General features: G+C 34.0%; 1 protein-coding gene across 1 annotated transcript; it reads left to right on the top strand.

Annotated features, from left to right (window-relative positions):
* The first annotated feature begins 4,977 nt into the window (after positions 1–4,977).
* LOC129370854 (uncharacterized) lies at positions 4,978–17,308 on the top strand. Its single transcript, XM_055047069.1, has 17 exons — positions 4,978–5,034; positions 5,390–5,454; positions 5,653–6,036; positions 6,123–6,419; positions 7,111–7,246; positions 8,168–8,234; positions 8,859–9,253; positions 10,861–10,976; positions 12,020–12,313; positions 13,141–13,392; positions 13,575–13,844; positions 13,947–14,213; positions 14,355–14,612; positions 15,204–15,482; positions 15,559–15,670; positions 15,962–16,025; positions 16,161–17,308. The coding sequence occupies exons 2-17, from the start codon at positions 5,415–5,417 to the stop codon at positions 16,485–16,487; spliced, it is 3,558 nt and encodes a 1,185-aa protein (XP_054903044.1). The 5' UTR covers positions 4,978–5,034; positions 5,390–5,414; the 3' UTR covers positions 16,488–17,308.
* The last annotated feature ends 92 nt before the right edge of the window (positions 17,309–17,400 follow it).

Raw genomic sequence — 17,400 nt, 5'->3', positions numbered from 1 at the left:
GAGCTTTTAGAAACTACAACACATTCTCACAAAATCCACGTTTACCCACGTTTTAAAATCTGTCAAAATAGATGTTTGTTTCAGTCGTAAGAAACAATCATTTTATATTTAATGCATTGTTTCAACCCACACTGATGATTACTCAATTGATTTGCCACACTGACCTTTGAGTGCGACAAATTCTACATTCTTCTAGCTTCTAAAAAAAAGCAAAAATGAAATGCAAGAGCAGCTAAAATTACTAATGATATCAGAGTAAAGGTATGTGGAGCTCTTAATGTAAACTTCAGTGTAGTACGTTTTCCACCACATCCTAAAGTATGGACTAAATATAAGAAAGGACATAAGTTATGAAATTCCATTCTTCCACTCTGCAGGAAAACAGAGGGACTTCATCTTGGATGTAATTTGCAGTTATTCAGGCTGTAAAATGTGGACCAAAAACATTATAATGTTTTATAATATTAATTAACTATAAATAACATGCATATTAACTTGCTGATTACAGAAATGTTAGTAATATGTGATTGAAATATGGGTTTTACCTATGGCAACAAGAGGCTTATGTATTAAAATTAAATTAAACTCCACAGTTTAAAAAAAATCCCCCTTTTGTCTCAAAATTAATGCTCCAGAAATCAGTTTATTTTTACATTTTTTCAGTTTTCAAAATTACGACTGCTGTAAGTTGCACTACAGAAACTGAAACAAACTTGAACTTGTTTTTATGTGGTGACTGAGTCCAAAACAATCGTTTCCTGTAAATAACAGGAAATGATCTCTTTTTACCAAGTAGAAAATAAGCTCCCTGTTTAACAGAAAATGCATTAATTACAAAAGGTGAGAGACAAGTTTAACTGCAACAATAAATGAAGGATCTATTAAAAGAGAAGGGTGTGAGTTTTTTGTTGAAGCGTCAGAGTTTGTAGGATAAACCTAACCTCAAATTATGCAGAAACTATTCTTATCTGAAAGGTTGCTAAGAATGCTAATATTTTTTATTTTTTTTTATCACATGTAATGTGGTATTTCTAATTCTTTTATAAATGGTCATTCTTTTATTTTCTTTTTGTATTGGCAAGGTTTGAATGTTTAATGTGGGCAAAATGGTGAATATGTTTAGAGCTGTGCTTCTAGAAAAAAAGTGTTATAGTTTTATTTAGTATTCACAGAGAACTGACATATTGAAATGGTGCTTCTTCTGAGAACCATATGACACAGACTTATGTTACAAAAAACCTTTTGCATTCAAACTTAAACAGAAAATCTAAAGGGTTTGAAAGAAAAAAAATGGCTTCATTGTTATTCTAAATATGTTTTTTCTAAGAATGCAGAATAGATTTCTTATTTTTTAATTGTGTTGGTCAATTTGGATGGATATCCAGAGACAGTGGGATACAATTGTTGCAATAGTCCAAAAGTCAAACATCCAGGGTTACTTGAAACAACTTGTATATTTAAATCCTCAGAAATATTCACTTCCATTTTAAAGGGGGCTATTCAAAGAACAACACTTTGGATTTATGTATCAAGTCAAGAGTGATGGCACATCCACATGTATGAAACATATGCTGGTTCTTCCATTTAAATCTGCACAATGTTTTAGTAATTTATGCTAGAGTTTGTCAACCCTGGTCACCAGTTCCCACTGTCCTGTGTGTTTAAGTGCTTTGTTCCTGCCACAAACCTATTGAAAGAATAGATGATTACTTCTGCAGCATATTATGGCATACTGACAAGGCAAAAGCAATCACTTGGATCTGGTTTACTGGAGCAGAGACAGATCTAAAACATGAAATCCCGTGGGCCCTCTTTGTAAAGGCTGCCAAAAACTTGAGAATATTATTTGCATGATCCTTGTTTTGCTCTTTTTCTCTTTGTCCTTAAATTAAACTCGTCCAAAATAATCTTTTTGACATCTAGCGACAAAAGACTTAAAATCATTTGAAATGCAACTATTATTGCAGGAGATGTTCTGAGTTTAATTAGAGAATTAAAAATGTTTGGTCCTTCATCATGAGGACCAAATATTATCCCAGTAGAAATGTTTTTCAGTAGATATGCTGGATAAGTCAACAAGGGGATTTCAAATATCAAAGCTTTGTATTCTCAAACATGTCTGCCCAGCACATCATGTTCTTTGTCATGATGACAAACAGCCACTACAACTTTAAAAGGCACAAGAATGTCAGTGTTGCATGTTTTATCTGCCATGATAATGGGGAAACAAAAGAAGACATCAGAGGCATTCAAGACTCTGACATAGGGGGCCCATTTTCACAGCTAAACCACCACTTATTTCCTCTGCTTGACATTTAACTCTCTTACCTGATTTCTTAATATGGCCATAGTGGTGAGATGAGCAAGTGTAGTGCATTTAAACATTTAAATAGCATGGCTTGAAGCTGCTATTTCTCTGTTTTTGTTGCCCTATTCAGAGCTCAATATGTGGTTCAAACATTTCATTCTATTGTCAATTAGCATGTGTTTTTCCACTATAGAATGTAACTGGTAAAGATTTTGATTAATTTATAGATTTTCCGGTTTTATCTATTAACATTTCTATAAACTAGCTGTTAAATTATAAAGCTTTATAATGGGGCAGCTGGTTGTGTTGCTGCCTTGCAGCAAGAACGTATTTCTGCAAGAAATTTACATTTTCTCCCTGTGTATGTGTGAGCTATTTGTAGTTACACTAGTTTCCTCCCACACTCCAAAAAACTTGACTGTTAGATCAAATGAATACTTTAATCTGATCTTATAAGTGTGTGCATGTATGGTTGTTGGTCCTCTACGTCTCTGTGATGGACTGGCAAACTGTCCTAGATGTATGCCGCATTTCAGCCAATGGCTGCTGGAGCAAGGCACCTGACCCACTGCAACCCCACATGGATAAGAGGCCACAGAAAAAATAGTCATACAGCTCAAAAAGCCACAGAAAGTCACAGTTCTCTTTGAATATTTAATGCGTCCCCTAATTTAAGAAGCTATTTTTCACACTTGTATAACTTATCTGAATCAGTTATTCAGATTCAGTTATTCTGAATAACTGACTCAGATAAGTTATTCAGTTAGTGCGTTACAATGCAAAGTTTGTTCTCATAATATGGTTGCAACTGTCCAATATTGCCCTTCTAAAAGAAAGAGGAACTCATCACTATTGGCAAATGACACTGCTGTTGTTATGACTAAAAAGTATGTTTTAAAACTTTTTAAAAGAGCCCTCTAGTGATATTGGAGAACACCTTATAAAATATACATAACATAAGAAAAAATTACTTTCAAATGAATCAGCAAATGAATCAGCAACATCAAATAAACAACAGATGAAATGGGTGCAAAAAGTTATTTTTTAATTCTGCTTAATTTTGTTTCTAATCACCATTATCTCAGCTCAGGAGACAGCATCTCATACAGTGAAGAAAAATTAAGCAATTAACATAAAAATTATTCAACATCCTTCTCCCTTAAAAATTTTGTTTCCAAGATTCTCAATTGCCTGAATTTAGTTGAGCTAAGTAACACACAAAGTAACCTCTTTGTGTGTTCCTATGTTAATAGAAAATAGTCTTCACTGCCATCATTACGGCACGAACAAAAGAAGGATGATTTGGGTTGCAGTCTTCAGGAAAAGTGATGTCAAAACTAAAAGAGTTACTGGCAGTGAAAATTACAGAAGTTATTCTGGAAATGCTTTCCACATTGAACTTGTCTTCATGTCTATTTTTATGAATTATTAGGTTATATGAGGTGGAGTTTTGATCATTTCATTTCACAGATGACATAGAAAATGTCATGTGGTGCATAAAAAAGTGAGCCTAATGCATTTTTTAAAAATCATATAACACTAGAGCACAAATTTACTCTTACTGCTCATATATAACTGTTATCCACCAAGAGTATTTAAAAAAAAATGGAACTGTTTCATTGCTTGGAAAAAGATTTGTCATAAAGTATGTTCATTGTTTTTAGGTGATGCTTGTATCAGAGGATTTAGTGTGTGAGAGCTGGAGTCTCATAACAATTAGCAACCTTTTGTCATAATAGAAATAGATAAATAAATTAATTTATAAGTGGACTGCAGGTAGCACAGTTGGGAATGCTATTGTCCTCAAATCAACCTGAGGGAAAATCAAGATTTATCAGCTTTAAAAGGGTTTTGATTCTGAGTGTTTGGTCAAAAAAGGAAAATGAAAAGCTTGTCCAGACAACGTTTCCTGACCTGGGATGAAGGTAAAAGAAGCTCAGTAAGAAACTCAGAGCAATCTCAGATTTGAGAAAGAATAAACTAAAGACCCCTTTAACTTAAAATGAAGAAATACATAAAGTATAGCATTATGTATCGATGCTATACATAATGCATGTATAATGCTATACGTTATGTATATCACAACAAGATGACAGTGTGACCAAATATGTAAGAAATATTTGTAAAATGTATTTTTGTGAAAGTTATATTCTGAAGCTTTAAAATGTCTTTACAAGATGCTTTATAGGGAAGGAAGTTATTCATGAGATGTCATATTGCCATTTTAGGCAGTGTAAAGAGAATAGTTAGGTTTGACCCTTGACAGAGAAAGCAGCTGCACTGAAATAACCAATAGCTGTATTTATGCTACATTAAAGTCAAAGATGCTTACTGATTGAAGATTTGCTGATTTTGTGCACAATACATTGTATAGTGTTCAATTAATGACATTATAGTTGTTGTCATCTTAAATTAAAAAAAACAAAGTTATCTGTCTTCCTCCAGTCAGTTTAAAATGATCATTTGAAATAATTCCTGTTTGTGGCCTCACAGAGACTGGGCTGCACACCTGAGATTCAAATCACCTCACAACTGCCTGTGACACTGTAGCAAAAGCAAGTTTGTTTCCAGGAGGAACTGAGAAGCAGTGATGTGCAGAGGGACTTCCTGTAATGTAAAGAAGAAAAACAGAAAAGGAGGAGGAAGAGAATAAGAGTCAGTTCAGTAAGGAAGCAGAAAGCAGAGCTCAGTGAGGGGAAACAAGCTAAAGATTCAGCAAGAATAAGGTAAGGTCTCATTTTCTACACATTTTCTCTGATTCTCATAATAACTCTGTTGTGATGCCTTATGTTATTTTTAAAATGAAACATTTATGGGGCTAAATTCAGAATTACATCTACACTTAATTATGTGATGATAATTTATAGCCTCAAATAAGAAAATTTTGTCAAGTTATTTTTAAAAATCCAAGTATTAAAGGAATATTTAAAGGAATATAAGACCAATGAAGCTTACCACATTCCGTATTTACATCTGGGCTGATAGGCATGAAGGGGTTTCTGAAACAGTTTCATCAAAATATTAATTTTATGTCTTAACTTCTTTTTGTTCAAGCTCAGTGATATAATGTGATCTTTCCAGGTACAAACTGGCTTATATTGACAAGATGCTTGCTCTGACCTGGGTAACTCTGCTCTTTGCTACAGGTAAAAGAAACAATGTTTAAACTTTTTTGATAAGTAATATTACGATTACTATTTGGTCATCTGAGGCTCCTTGATATCTTAAGAAAAAAAAACTACATGCAAAGAATTTGTGAAAGTAGCACCTTTCTGTCTAATCCAAAAGCTTTGCTTTATTCACTATAAAAGTTTTTTGTTGCTATTTCTTTTTGCTTCTTCTAGGCATTTCAGAGTCAGTGCAAAGCAATGACAAGACATGTGATGGCAAAACATTCACTATCACTCTAAAACCCACAAACCAAATAGCAGCAGCTGGAAGATGTGTTGTTTTAGAATGTTCATTTGAAAATAATGTCACCAGCTTTACTTGGTCCAAAAATAACCAATCTGGAGAAGGCAAAACGCCAATATTTAACTCCAGCACAAATACCAGCGCTGACTCTGGAATTATGAAACGAGTTTCTTTGCTGGAGCCTGATGTAAAGAAAAAGAACTGCAGCATCATCATCAAAAATCTTACGACTTCTGACACTGGAGTTTATCAAGTCACCGCTATAGATGAAAACGGCTGCACACATGTTTCTGAAGCAAACATTACTGTTGAAGGTATACAAGAAAACAGTTCCAATAAATTAAAGTAAGTCTCGTTCCAATTTCTCACCAACTGTCTTGCATTTCTATTCTTCAAACAGTCCAGGAAATAAACATCACTTTAGAAATGACCACTATGAAGAACATCACCTGTTCTGTTCCTGCTTTCTGCTCTGGATCTAAACCTCAGTTCACCTGGATATACCAAGAAGCAGCAGAGAAGGACAATCTCACAATCACAAACAACACTGAATTCATGATTATTATGATGAATGACACACAGAGTCACAAATCAAGCCTGATTTTTAATGCCTCAGCTAAACTTCACAATATAAAAGTTACCTGCAGGGTCAACTTTACTTGCAACATACTAGTAGAGAAAACTCTTAACATGAACCGTAAGTATTAATGTAAAGTTTTACTTTTTCACTTTAAAATTGACTTAAGAAAAATTGTTTTATAAAATAAATAAATAAATAAGTAAGTAAATCATGGAGATCCTGATGGTCAAATTGACTTGTTTCATATAATGAATCAGAAAAAAAAAAGTTGTTTCCCATCTTGGAAATATTTCACATCATACAAGATAAATTGATTTGAGAACAAATTTATTTATTTATTGCGATTGTTTGATAAAATGTCTGACGCACTTAGACATAAGTTTCTGCCTCATGTTTCTATAATTAGTAATTCCAAATGTCTATTTTTATATCATTCAAAGATTAATGGACATTTAGTTTTTGTGTTTTTTGAAATTGCATGTTTATGTGTTTTTAAATGAAAACATAAATGAAGCCTGCAGTAGTGACAGGTTTCCTGCTTTTAAATCTTGGTCAAAAAGTTCAAGTCAGAGAAAATGTACTTAAAAGTAAGGACCCAGATTCTGTACATTAAACTGGCAACTTGTATATATTCAATTTATTTTACTATTATCTTAGAAGTGGTAGATATTTCTGACAAATAAAGTAAGTAAACTACAACATGTCATAGTTATATTGTAATTACAATACAACAAATATTTAATTTAAGCTTGGATTATTAATAAAATTAAATCTATTTTACTCTGATTTTTTTCTTTCTCTCCTGCAGAAAATCAAAATATTTTTAGTCATTTGGTAGAACTTTTAAAAGCAAAGATGATTCCCGTCCTGATTGTTTTTGGGGTTGGATTTCTGATCGGATCATTGGTTACAACCTTGATTGCGTGCCTTGCGACAAAATGCAGGTAGAGTGTGTTTTCCTTAAACATTTATTTAACTAGTAAAAGCTTTTCTGCCAATAAATTTTATTATTTCCTTCTTTTGTATGTCTTCTGAAAAAATAACTCAACCAAACATCAAGAGTTATTTTATTATTTATTTGCACTTTTCATCTGCAGTCATTAAACTGATTTTGAGAAATTATTTATACTGCGCTATAAATGAATACTTTTCAGATTATAATGTGACAGTTCTGCTTTTGTTATTTTTTTTCTTTTTTTGTCTTCATTATTGGCCTCATTATAATGAATTATATTTTTATTCATCATTGAGATGTAGATAGAAGAAACTAACATAATAATTAACATAGCATGCCTTATTAATATGCAGCAGGCAAATTATTTTCTCAGTCTATACAAATATATTTCACTTCCTAGTTTTTTATTTTTATGTTTTTTGATTACCTACTACCCTATAAAGTAAAGAAAATCCTATGGTGACTGGCCTTTGCTGTTGTAAAGTAATTTATGTGTCATTTATGGGGGCGTTGGTGGAGACGGTGGGATTTTGTCCCGTAATTGGCAGGTTGCTGGTTCGAGTCCTGCTCCATCCTTCTCTGCTGTTCATTGGGCAAGACCCTGGACCTACCTTGCCTTCGGGTGAGGGTCAGAGGGACCCTTGGTGGCAGTGCATGGCATCCAGTGAGCCATAGTGCAGCTGCAGCTACAATCCAGTAGCTCATCACCATCAGTGTGTGAATGTGTGTGTGAATGCCTATTTATCATGTACTGTGGCTGACTGGTCATAGTATGACTGTATGATGAAGTTCTTTGTGGTGTTAAAAAATTATTAAATCCAGGGTCTTAAAAATAAGATGGTAAAGTGACAAATATCAATAAATAATTTGCTTCTTTATTTATTTTTCTTTTATTTTGATTGCTTTTTAGGAGCAAAAAGAAGAGCCCTCATTCTACTGATGAGCTGGAACTGTTAAACCCTGACGCTGCTTTCAAGGTACTTTGACCCATTCATTTTTGAACATGGCAGAATGTTGGGCAATTTACTTACAGGATTTATCAGAACATATCGTAAAATAATGAAGATATTAGTTTTGACTGTATTGACAGTAATCCAATTTCATCAATTTAATATCTAATTTACAACAATATTAAGCCCATGTTTACATTAAAAATCAGATACAAAGCTGTCTTGTAATAATAATAAAAAAGATTTTTATTAAAATTGTTCAGACAGATTTTCATATACGACAATATAAAATTAAGATGGTCAGTGCTGTATAGTAGCACAATAAGCCTTCCTGCCCAAAGCAGTTTTTCCAAAATCAGCTGTTTTGTGGTGTTGTGGGATTCTCATCAAAGTGATGAAGAAACTAAACTTTGTGAAGTTTTTTTTTTTTTTTATCACATTTTACAAAGGTCATCTTACATTAACATTACCAGCAAGCTAAACCTTGGTTTGGAACTTCAGTAGCGAATATTCTGGAAATAGTTTTGACTTGTTGTGAATTACTTCAACTTCATTCATCTGTCTTTTGACATGCGTAATTCTTACATTTTACAATCGGATTGGGATAACAAGGTACCTCACGTAGAGAATAACGGTATCCTTGTCGTGCAGGATGATGGCACCCTAGTCTTCCAGGATGATGGCATCCAGAATCAAGCAGCTGCAGAATGTGGAGAGGAAATTTGTGGGGACTTGGTAGACTTAGACATGTCACCAAAGGAAAGTGTGTACTCGGACATTGACTTCTCTGCACTGAAAGAGAAGAATCCTGCAGATGCCAAAGAGAAGGAGGATACGACAGAGACTGAATATGCTGAGATCAAGAGAGGGGAAATGGAGGTGGCACAAGAAAACGAAGAAATGGGCTGTGAAATTTTGGTGGGAAATTATGAGACGGAGGTAATGATAGAGCATCAGGAGGAGGCAAACCAGATTGTGGTGGCTGAAGAGGTCATAGGAGAGGCTGACCAGCTTTATTACAACAAGGAAGTCATGGATGAGAACTGAACTCTGTACATCAGTTTAGAAAGGATACATCTTTCCTCTTTATAGAAGACAGATTTGCATGAGAGAAATTGTAAATTAATGAAGATATTTCTAATTATTTTGAGTGCTTATGTTTTGAACAGGTAAACCAAAAAGTGGGTGAATATGTAATGAGATCTTGAAGAACAAAATACATTAAATAATTAAATTCGAGCTTGTACAAAAGAAACAGTAGAGTGAAGGCAAATCAGAAAAAAACTTGAATCCTTTGGCAGTTTGCATTTCAACACCTTCAGCACCTAATTCATCCTCTGACCAGACAATCAAGCTGAATAATGGAAAGTTACTTTATGATTTTTCAGGTTTTCAAATATGGCTATCTGGCAATCAGGTTCTAGTGAAGCTTCTTTTAACAAAACAAATATTTTAAGTAGTAGTTTTTCGCAAAGAAAATATATTTTTACAAGCTATCACGTGCGTTATTTTTCCTGTGTACAGAGTAGCATCTGAAATAAAATGTGTCTTTCTTTAGGCAATACCTTTGTTGCATATACACTTTTGTTGTAATAATCTGAGACGTTACACTTTATTGCTTTGAAATGTAGGACGCAATTTTCTTGATAAATACCTACTTCCTCTTTTGGCATGTAAGATAGATATGCAAAACTAATTATGGGAAAGTGTCACTCTAAGGTGGAATGTGAAATATAGAAAGGAATGGACAAATACAGTGAAGTTCTTTGGGGAAGTACAAAAATATTCAACAGAGTGACTTTGCTGTGAACAGTTGTTCTAGGTATTACACCATATGAAACCTAAAAGGTGCTTCCTCAAGATGAAACCTGGGTTTTAATTTCCATGTAATGATTCCATTCATCGAGTGACAGCTGTTTTGTTTTGTTTTTTCACACCCTCACTGCTGGAAAAAAAAATAAAATAAAATTACTCAATCATTTAGAGCACTTAGTACTATGCATATTTTTAAAAATCTATGTTGAAGGAAATGAGAAAGAGCACTACACTGCTGGTACCGCAAGATGACTAGTTTCCTCTTTGTTTATTTATATGCATGTGTTCGCGTAAGCGCCCTGATCTTCCCTTTCCTACAAACTACAATAAAAGACTTTGCTATTCTTCTTGCAATAAATGTTTGAAGTCAGATGCATAAAAGGAAAACTGCTAAAGTTTAGTTTGTTTCTGTACATCTGGGTAGTTGGTGAGAAGGAAGGCGAGATTAGGCAACAAGGGCGCATACCAAAAGAAGGAAGAAGCAGGGGAAGTAAAGAAAGAGTCACACATTAAAAATAACCAGAGTGCGAAATGCAGAAGAAAAGGGCATGCAGGTAAAAAACAATATGTTTATGATGTCTTTCTGGATAAAGTTAATTAAATATTTGTTGACATTTTTAAAATGTTAGCCATCAAGTGTTGGGTAAAATAGAAATTATTTCATTGGGAATGAATAATGCTCATAGATGTGAAATTTGGAACCGTTTCAGGGGAGTTTTTGGGTGGTTGAATTAATTCCTGTGGGACTGGTGCAGTCAAATTTCTGAAGATCTGTGTGAATTACTTGAACATCCTGTATGAACATCTGTGTTGACAGGTGTGGCTGTTCCTGATTCAGTTTGATCATCTTTGTATATGCAAGAAAAAAAAAGTCTTCACCCAGAGAGTCACTGGAATTAATCGAGATGTTTATTCTCACCTGGCTCATTTTACTCTTCATCAGTTCCAGCTCAGGTATAAAGCATATTTTAAACTAACTCTCTTTTACTAAAAGTAAATAAACCTAAATTATTCAATCTGCAATGCCTTTTTGAATACTGTAGTCTCGCTTGTCCAGTTTCCATTCACCGTTAAACAACATAAACCTGCAGGCCATTTTAAAAAAAAGATTTGATCATTTTATCTAAAGCTATAAATGTGCCGTGGCTAAAAAAAGTATGTGGGTGTTGCATTTCTGCATTTCTGTTTCAAACAAATACACTGCACTATCAAAAGTGTTTGCTCATCAGATGTCACATGTAAATGAAGTTAAGTTACATCCAGATCTTAATATACTGTTTTGCTTCGTAATGTTGGTAGAGGCAGTCTGCATGTCCAGATGTTTGATTACAACTTTGGCCATAAGAACGCCTGAAATTAATGTTGTGTAGGAGTGATACTATCCTTTTATATATTATATATCTTTGTGTTGTTTTTGCACTGTTGTTTCTCCCTTTGTAGTGTATTTTAAGCTTTCTTTTTTCTTCCTTACAATTCTTTGCGTAACACTCTGATGGTTAGTAAACCTCTGTTGTGGAAGCACTTAGGTTTCACCAGTTCCCAAAATGGTGAATATGGGACAAGTTAGGGGGTAGAAATAGGACTGTGACCCCCTTTATGTTGAGCACCATTAAGAAGTGACTGAATAATTCATGAAACTATTAATTGCTTGGTGCCATCAGAGTAAAAACATTTGTGTGTGTGCGTAGGCGTGTTTGCGTGTGTGTGTGTGTGTGTGTGTGTGTGTGTGTGTGTGGTGTGTGTGTTGGGAGAAGCAATTGGAAATTTACAAAGTGGGGGGAAAGTTTTAATGTTTTACCTCCGTGACTACAGAAAACACAACATATGCTCTAAGGAACAAGAGAAGCAACAACATTAACAAAGAAGTTTAAATGACATCAGAAAATCTATTAACTTCATATTTGCATTATTCAGCAACATAAAAATTAGTTCTTGCTCTTTGCTCCCTCATTTACATCATCCCCTTTCCAAAGAATAGTGTTCTATGTTTCATTTAGGAATGAATGGAAACCTCACATTGATGATTCCACTGCTGATAGAAGGACAGGAAACCACACTGACTTGCACCGCTGACCTCTGCTCTAATGATGAAACTCCTGTGTTTGAATGGAAATGGACCACGTCCATGGAGAACAATTCCTTTAACATAAATAATGCTACAGAATCTCAAAAACAAAACTCAACAGTGACATTTAAACCTTCAGCCAAACATCATGGCTCTGCAGTCACCTGTCAGGTCACCTGCCCAAATAACATAACAGCGAATGTGAGAAAAGTCCTCAATGTAACCTGTGAGTAAAACACGCCTCTTTATTTTATTTTTCTTTTCACTGTTTCTGAAGCACAGCTAAAACTTTTTTCTATGAGGATTTCTTTGATCAATTTTTCAGAATGCTGTGTTAATTTGACTTAATTCATGCAGTCACTCTGTCTGCCAGTAGGAGGAAAACAACAGATTCACAAAACAACAGATTCTTTTTTTTACAGGATAGTTGATACATTAATGCCAAAACATCTGAAAAACTTTACTAAAGGGGTTATTGTTATTATTACTGTCATAAGTAAGCATAGAGAAGAAAAAACTAAAGTGTTAAGGTTTTTTTTTTTGCAGCAGCAAATTAAAAATTATTTTTATTTGAATTTAGGGTTTTTTTCTGCATTTTGTGTTTAATTTATATTTTTATTCTTAGCTTGGTTTTAAATTGTATTTTTATTTGGTAGTAATGGCTTTTAAATGTATTATTTTTCATAAATTTTCCCCAGTATTTTAGATTTCTTGTACAAGCCTGAATAAATAGACTTTTCTTTAAGTTTTTTACAACTTCATTTATTTGTGTAAATTCTAAATTTATTTGTTGAAATTTATTTGCTACAAACTTTCTATACTTTCTATATTTTATGATTTCAGTGTTATTTTGTTTACGTTTGTCTCCAATGATTTTCTGTCTTTTCTGTTTTAATTAAATCCTCTAGATAGTTGAGTATTTTTTCTAAAAAGCTCTTTTTCTTGACTTCTTAGAAAGTGATTTATACATAAGATCTAATTCCAGACTGAATTTTGTAAACGTTTTTATTTTGTTTATAATTGTTCAATAACTCTCTTGATATCTTGTCTCAGATGTGAAGAAATTAGAAATCAGAGGTGAGAAAACCATTAAGGACGGTGACACTCTGAATCTGACCTGCCACTTTGATGGTTTTCCTCAAACTCTCCTCATCTGGACCAAACTTGGCTCCAACACAAGCATAACCAATGGTACTGGAGCAGCCACCCTCTTCATAAGCAATGTGACAGGAATGGATTCTGGTCAGTACATTTGTACAGCACTGCACCAGAACAGGAATCGGACGGTGGACGTAGAAGTGCAATGTGAGTTTACTCATTTTGATATATATATATATAGAGAGAGAGAGAGAGAGAGAGAGATAGATATATAAATAAATATGAATATGAATTATTTGTGACCATCTCAGCATTGTTTTTTAGAAAAGGGATTCAATATCTGTTGTTTAGTTACAGTATTTTGAACTTTATTAAATTTTGTTTTAAAGATGAGAAGAAACTTAAGATCACTGGAGAAACAATGTTGAAAGAGGGCGATACTCTCAACCTGACCTGCACTGGAAGCATCTTCCCTTCATCTATAATAATGTGGACTAAAAGTGGCAGAGACACCCCTCTGATTAATGAAACTCAAACAGACATCAGCAGATCCACTCTAGTAGTTCCTAATGTAACAGCTGAGGATTCTGGGAAGTACTTCTGTACAGCAAAACATCTGAACAACACTCTAACAGAGAGTGTGGATGTATTAGTGAAAAGTAAGTTTCAATTGTTTTCTTGGATAAAAAACAAACTCTAAACCTCTTTTCGGTGTGTGTTTTTAAAATAAATTTAAAAATTTCACAACTTTTTTTTTAAAGCTGTATGGGAAATGAAGATCACGGGAGAAACAACTGTTAGAGAGGAAAGTGCTCTAAATCTGACCTGCAGTGTCGAGAGCATCCACCCTCTTCAGATCACTTGGACAAAACTCGGCATGAACAAAACCCTGACCAATGACACTGGAATTACAGTCGGAACATCCTCCCTCATCATTCAAAACGTGACAACAAGTAATTCTGGACAGTATTTCTGTACTACAAAATTTCCAACCTCACAAACCCAAGACATAAATGTTACTGTTACATGTAAGTACCTTACCTGAAGCATTTTCACTTGATAAATCAAAATATGTTAAATAACATATTCCACATAATATAGCTAAATGTTACATTCTCTTAACATTTCACCTCAATTTTTCATACATTGTACAAAATCTCATTTTACAGATAGGAGGAGCCCTAAAATAACTGGAGACGTTGTTGTTACAGAAGGCGACGTTCTGAATCTGACCTGCAGCGTTGATAGTTGGCCTCTTTCTTTAATCACCTGGACCAAATCTAGATCGAGCACAGTGTTGAAAAATGACACTGGGTCAGCCACACTTCTCATTTTTAACGCGACAGCTGAAGCCAACGGATTGTACATTTGCACATCAGAACATCTGAACATCAACATTACCAAAGAAGTTCACATCAAAGTGAAAAGTGAGAACATAGTGATTTTTCATCTAATTCCATTTGTTTCTCTTTTAATATTTAAAACCTTGCCCACTTAAAATAAAACAGGATCTTCATTTGACAGATCTATGTATTTGTTTTTGTTGATTATGGGTTTCACCTAGAAGAACGTTAGAACTTCTCATATCTTAAATTTCTGCCACATGTCCAGTCTGCAAAAACTTCATAAAACATAAAAGATGTGCAAGACAGCCGCTCACCCTCCACTTCAGATGAGCCAAGCAGTCAATAATAAGGGAATCAACTTTAAAGGATTGAAAACAATCAAATCTATTTTTTAAATCCCTGAAAAACAAGGTTTTGAAAACCTATGTTAGAATATAAAGAAAATCTTACCTCTTCGAATCATAAAGAAAAAAAAATCTACATAATATATGGAGAAAACGTAGTGTATGGTTTAATGTAATTTATCACACTTGATTTCCTTATGATAACTTTAACATATTGAAATTAGATGTGTGAAACTATTAAACTTCTCCAATTAATTCTATCCAATATTAATTGTCATCTTTTGCAGCATGATTGTTTTTTTTTAACCATGATTCTGTCTCCCTGCAGAGCAACCTCAGATCCTAGATAAATCTGGGTGTAAGTCTCAGCAGAATGTCCTGACCTGTGTGTGCATCAGTCAAGGTTTTCCTTCACCCACAATCACATGGGAACCGTTGGAGAATCATGTTGACTACTCCATCAACACTGTTGTGTCAAACCACACAGTAACAAGCACCCTTTCCATGAATATGAAAGGTTTCTCCAATGTTTCTGCTGTTTGTATCAGCAGTAATATAAATGGGAAAACTAGCAGGACTCTTTCTATAATTGAGGTGGAAGATGAAGGTTAGTTGACTTCCTAAAAATGTGCAAATCCATCCTCATAGATGTTTTTGTTGTAGTAATTTGTTCCTTGTTGCAGGACACATCACGAACTATCTATGGACTTTCACACAGAAGGGTATAATAATTCCCTTTTTCATAGGGGTGTTAGTTTCAACATTTATCTTCTCCTTGTTGTGGTTGTGCTGCAGGTAAACTTTTAATTTACTCCTCAGAGATTTTTGCTTATGTATCTAAATTTAAAAATGTGTCACTGAACGAAATCACATACTTATTTTTTAAGTGTTCTACTGGAAAGATTTGTAGATAATTTTAATGCTCATTGGTGATGATAGAAGTTTTTTATTAAATTAATTGAACAGGACAGAACTAAATTAAAACAAGAAAATTAAATATTTCATAATTATATGTATGATTTTAAGTTCCGTGCCAATTGTGTTGTATTGAAATAACTATTGCTGTTTACTTTTTTTATTTTTTAGTAGGAAAAAGCACAAGTCTGATGGAAGTACATCTGAGACTCTTGAGATGGCAATGACCCAAGAGGTAATTCAGATTATTAGGCAACTCCATCTGGTGGTTATGATCAGAAAGTGCTAAAGGCCTTGAGTTATGTCAGCTTATTTAATATCGCTTAAAATGTTGTATCTTCAACTTTAATTCTTTTTATGCTTTACATAGACAAACGGTTGTCAGACAGTGGATTATGAGCCCATTCCGGTCAGAGGAACAGCTGCAGGATCCAATGGCACAGAAGCTGGAACATCAGATATAGAATATTCTGATATCCATTTGTTGATCAAACAAGATGATGCGACCCCTTCAGAGAAGAAACCAAAGAAAGAAGTCACAGAGTATGCTAAAATTAAGCCAAAAAAAGAAAGCAAGATGGAAAAGGGAGAAGGGCGAGAAGAAGAGAAGGAGATGAAACTCTGTGTGCCAGAGGATGCAGAGAGCGAGACTGTAGCAGTGTATTCTAATGTGACAAAGCTGAAGGATCAAATGTAAGAATCATTAACGTTAGCAGACTGAAGATGAAAGCATCACTGGAGTTGACTGTATTTATGTGTCAACTGTCTTGAACATGAACCAAAAATTCTAGAAAGAAAAAGATAAAAATATATTCACAATCCAAACTGATGAATATTTAAGTTAGCAAGAAATCACTGTGCTGACAGATGGTAAAGTGGCTTCTGCTAAAGCAGGCAGGTGTCTGAAGTGTTTTGCATGAGGAGTTCCTCTTAAGGAACAAAGTGAAACTGGGCTGAGTTAGTTAAAAGGTTTTTGAACAGCAGTGCATGTCCCCATGACATTGTTCCTCTTTATTGCAAGTCGGAAAAAAAAGTTTCTTTTTTTTTTTCTTTTTTTTTTTCAGTTTGTCTTAGCTAAACAAAAAGATTGCTAATAATTGCTCAAGTTTAAACATTGAAGCAGAAATTTGAATTCTGTTGGAATAACCCAGCGGAAATATTTGGTACATAGAAAATACTTTTTAAGTGCTTTACGTTTTACCTTATTCCACTAACTATACTAGTGGACATTGTTGCATAGATTGGGAGTCAACACGTTCTTGCAGATCCTTGTAAATAAATACCATGTTTCCGTACATTTGTGCTTACCAGTGAGAATTTGTGGTGCATAAGTATCTGCAACCTGCTGAGAAAATTTGTTTGCACAATGAATCACATTTCATCAGTTGGTTCATGCACCTAGAGTGCTTTGCATAAATGTCATTGTACATAGTAATGTAAAATTTGCAAGCTTCATTTATTTTATTTAATAATAGACAAGCAAAACCTATGAAACTTACTTGTGACGTGGAAAGAAATTACACAAATAAAATGTCTAAACATTTTGCAAGTGTCTCTTGATTCTTTCACCCCTACAATGAATTCAGGGCAAACAATTCCTCCAAAATCCA

The sequence above is a fragment of the Poeciliopsis prolifica genome, unplaced genomic scaffold (genome assembly GCF_027474105.1).
Source record: "Poeciliopsis prolifica strain line A6 unplaced genomic scaffold, Auburn_PproV2 SCAFFOLD025, whole genome shotgun sequence".
NCBI classification, from domain to species: Eukaryota; Metazoa; Chordata; class Actinopteri; order Cyprinodontiformes; family Poeciliidae; genus Poeciliopsis; species Poeciliopsis prolifica.
This window is presented reverse-complemented; position numbering and strand designations above follow the sequence as displayed.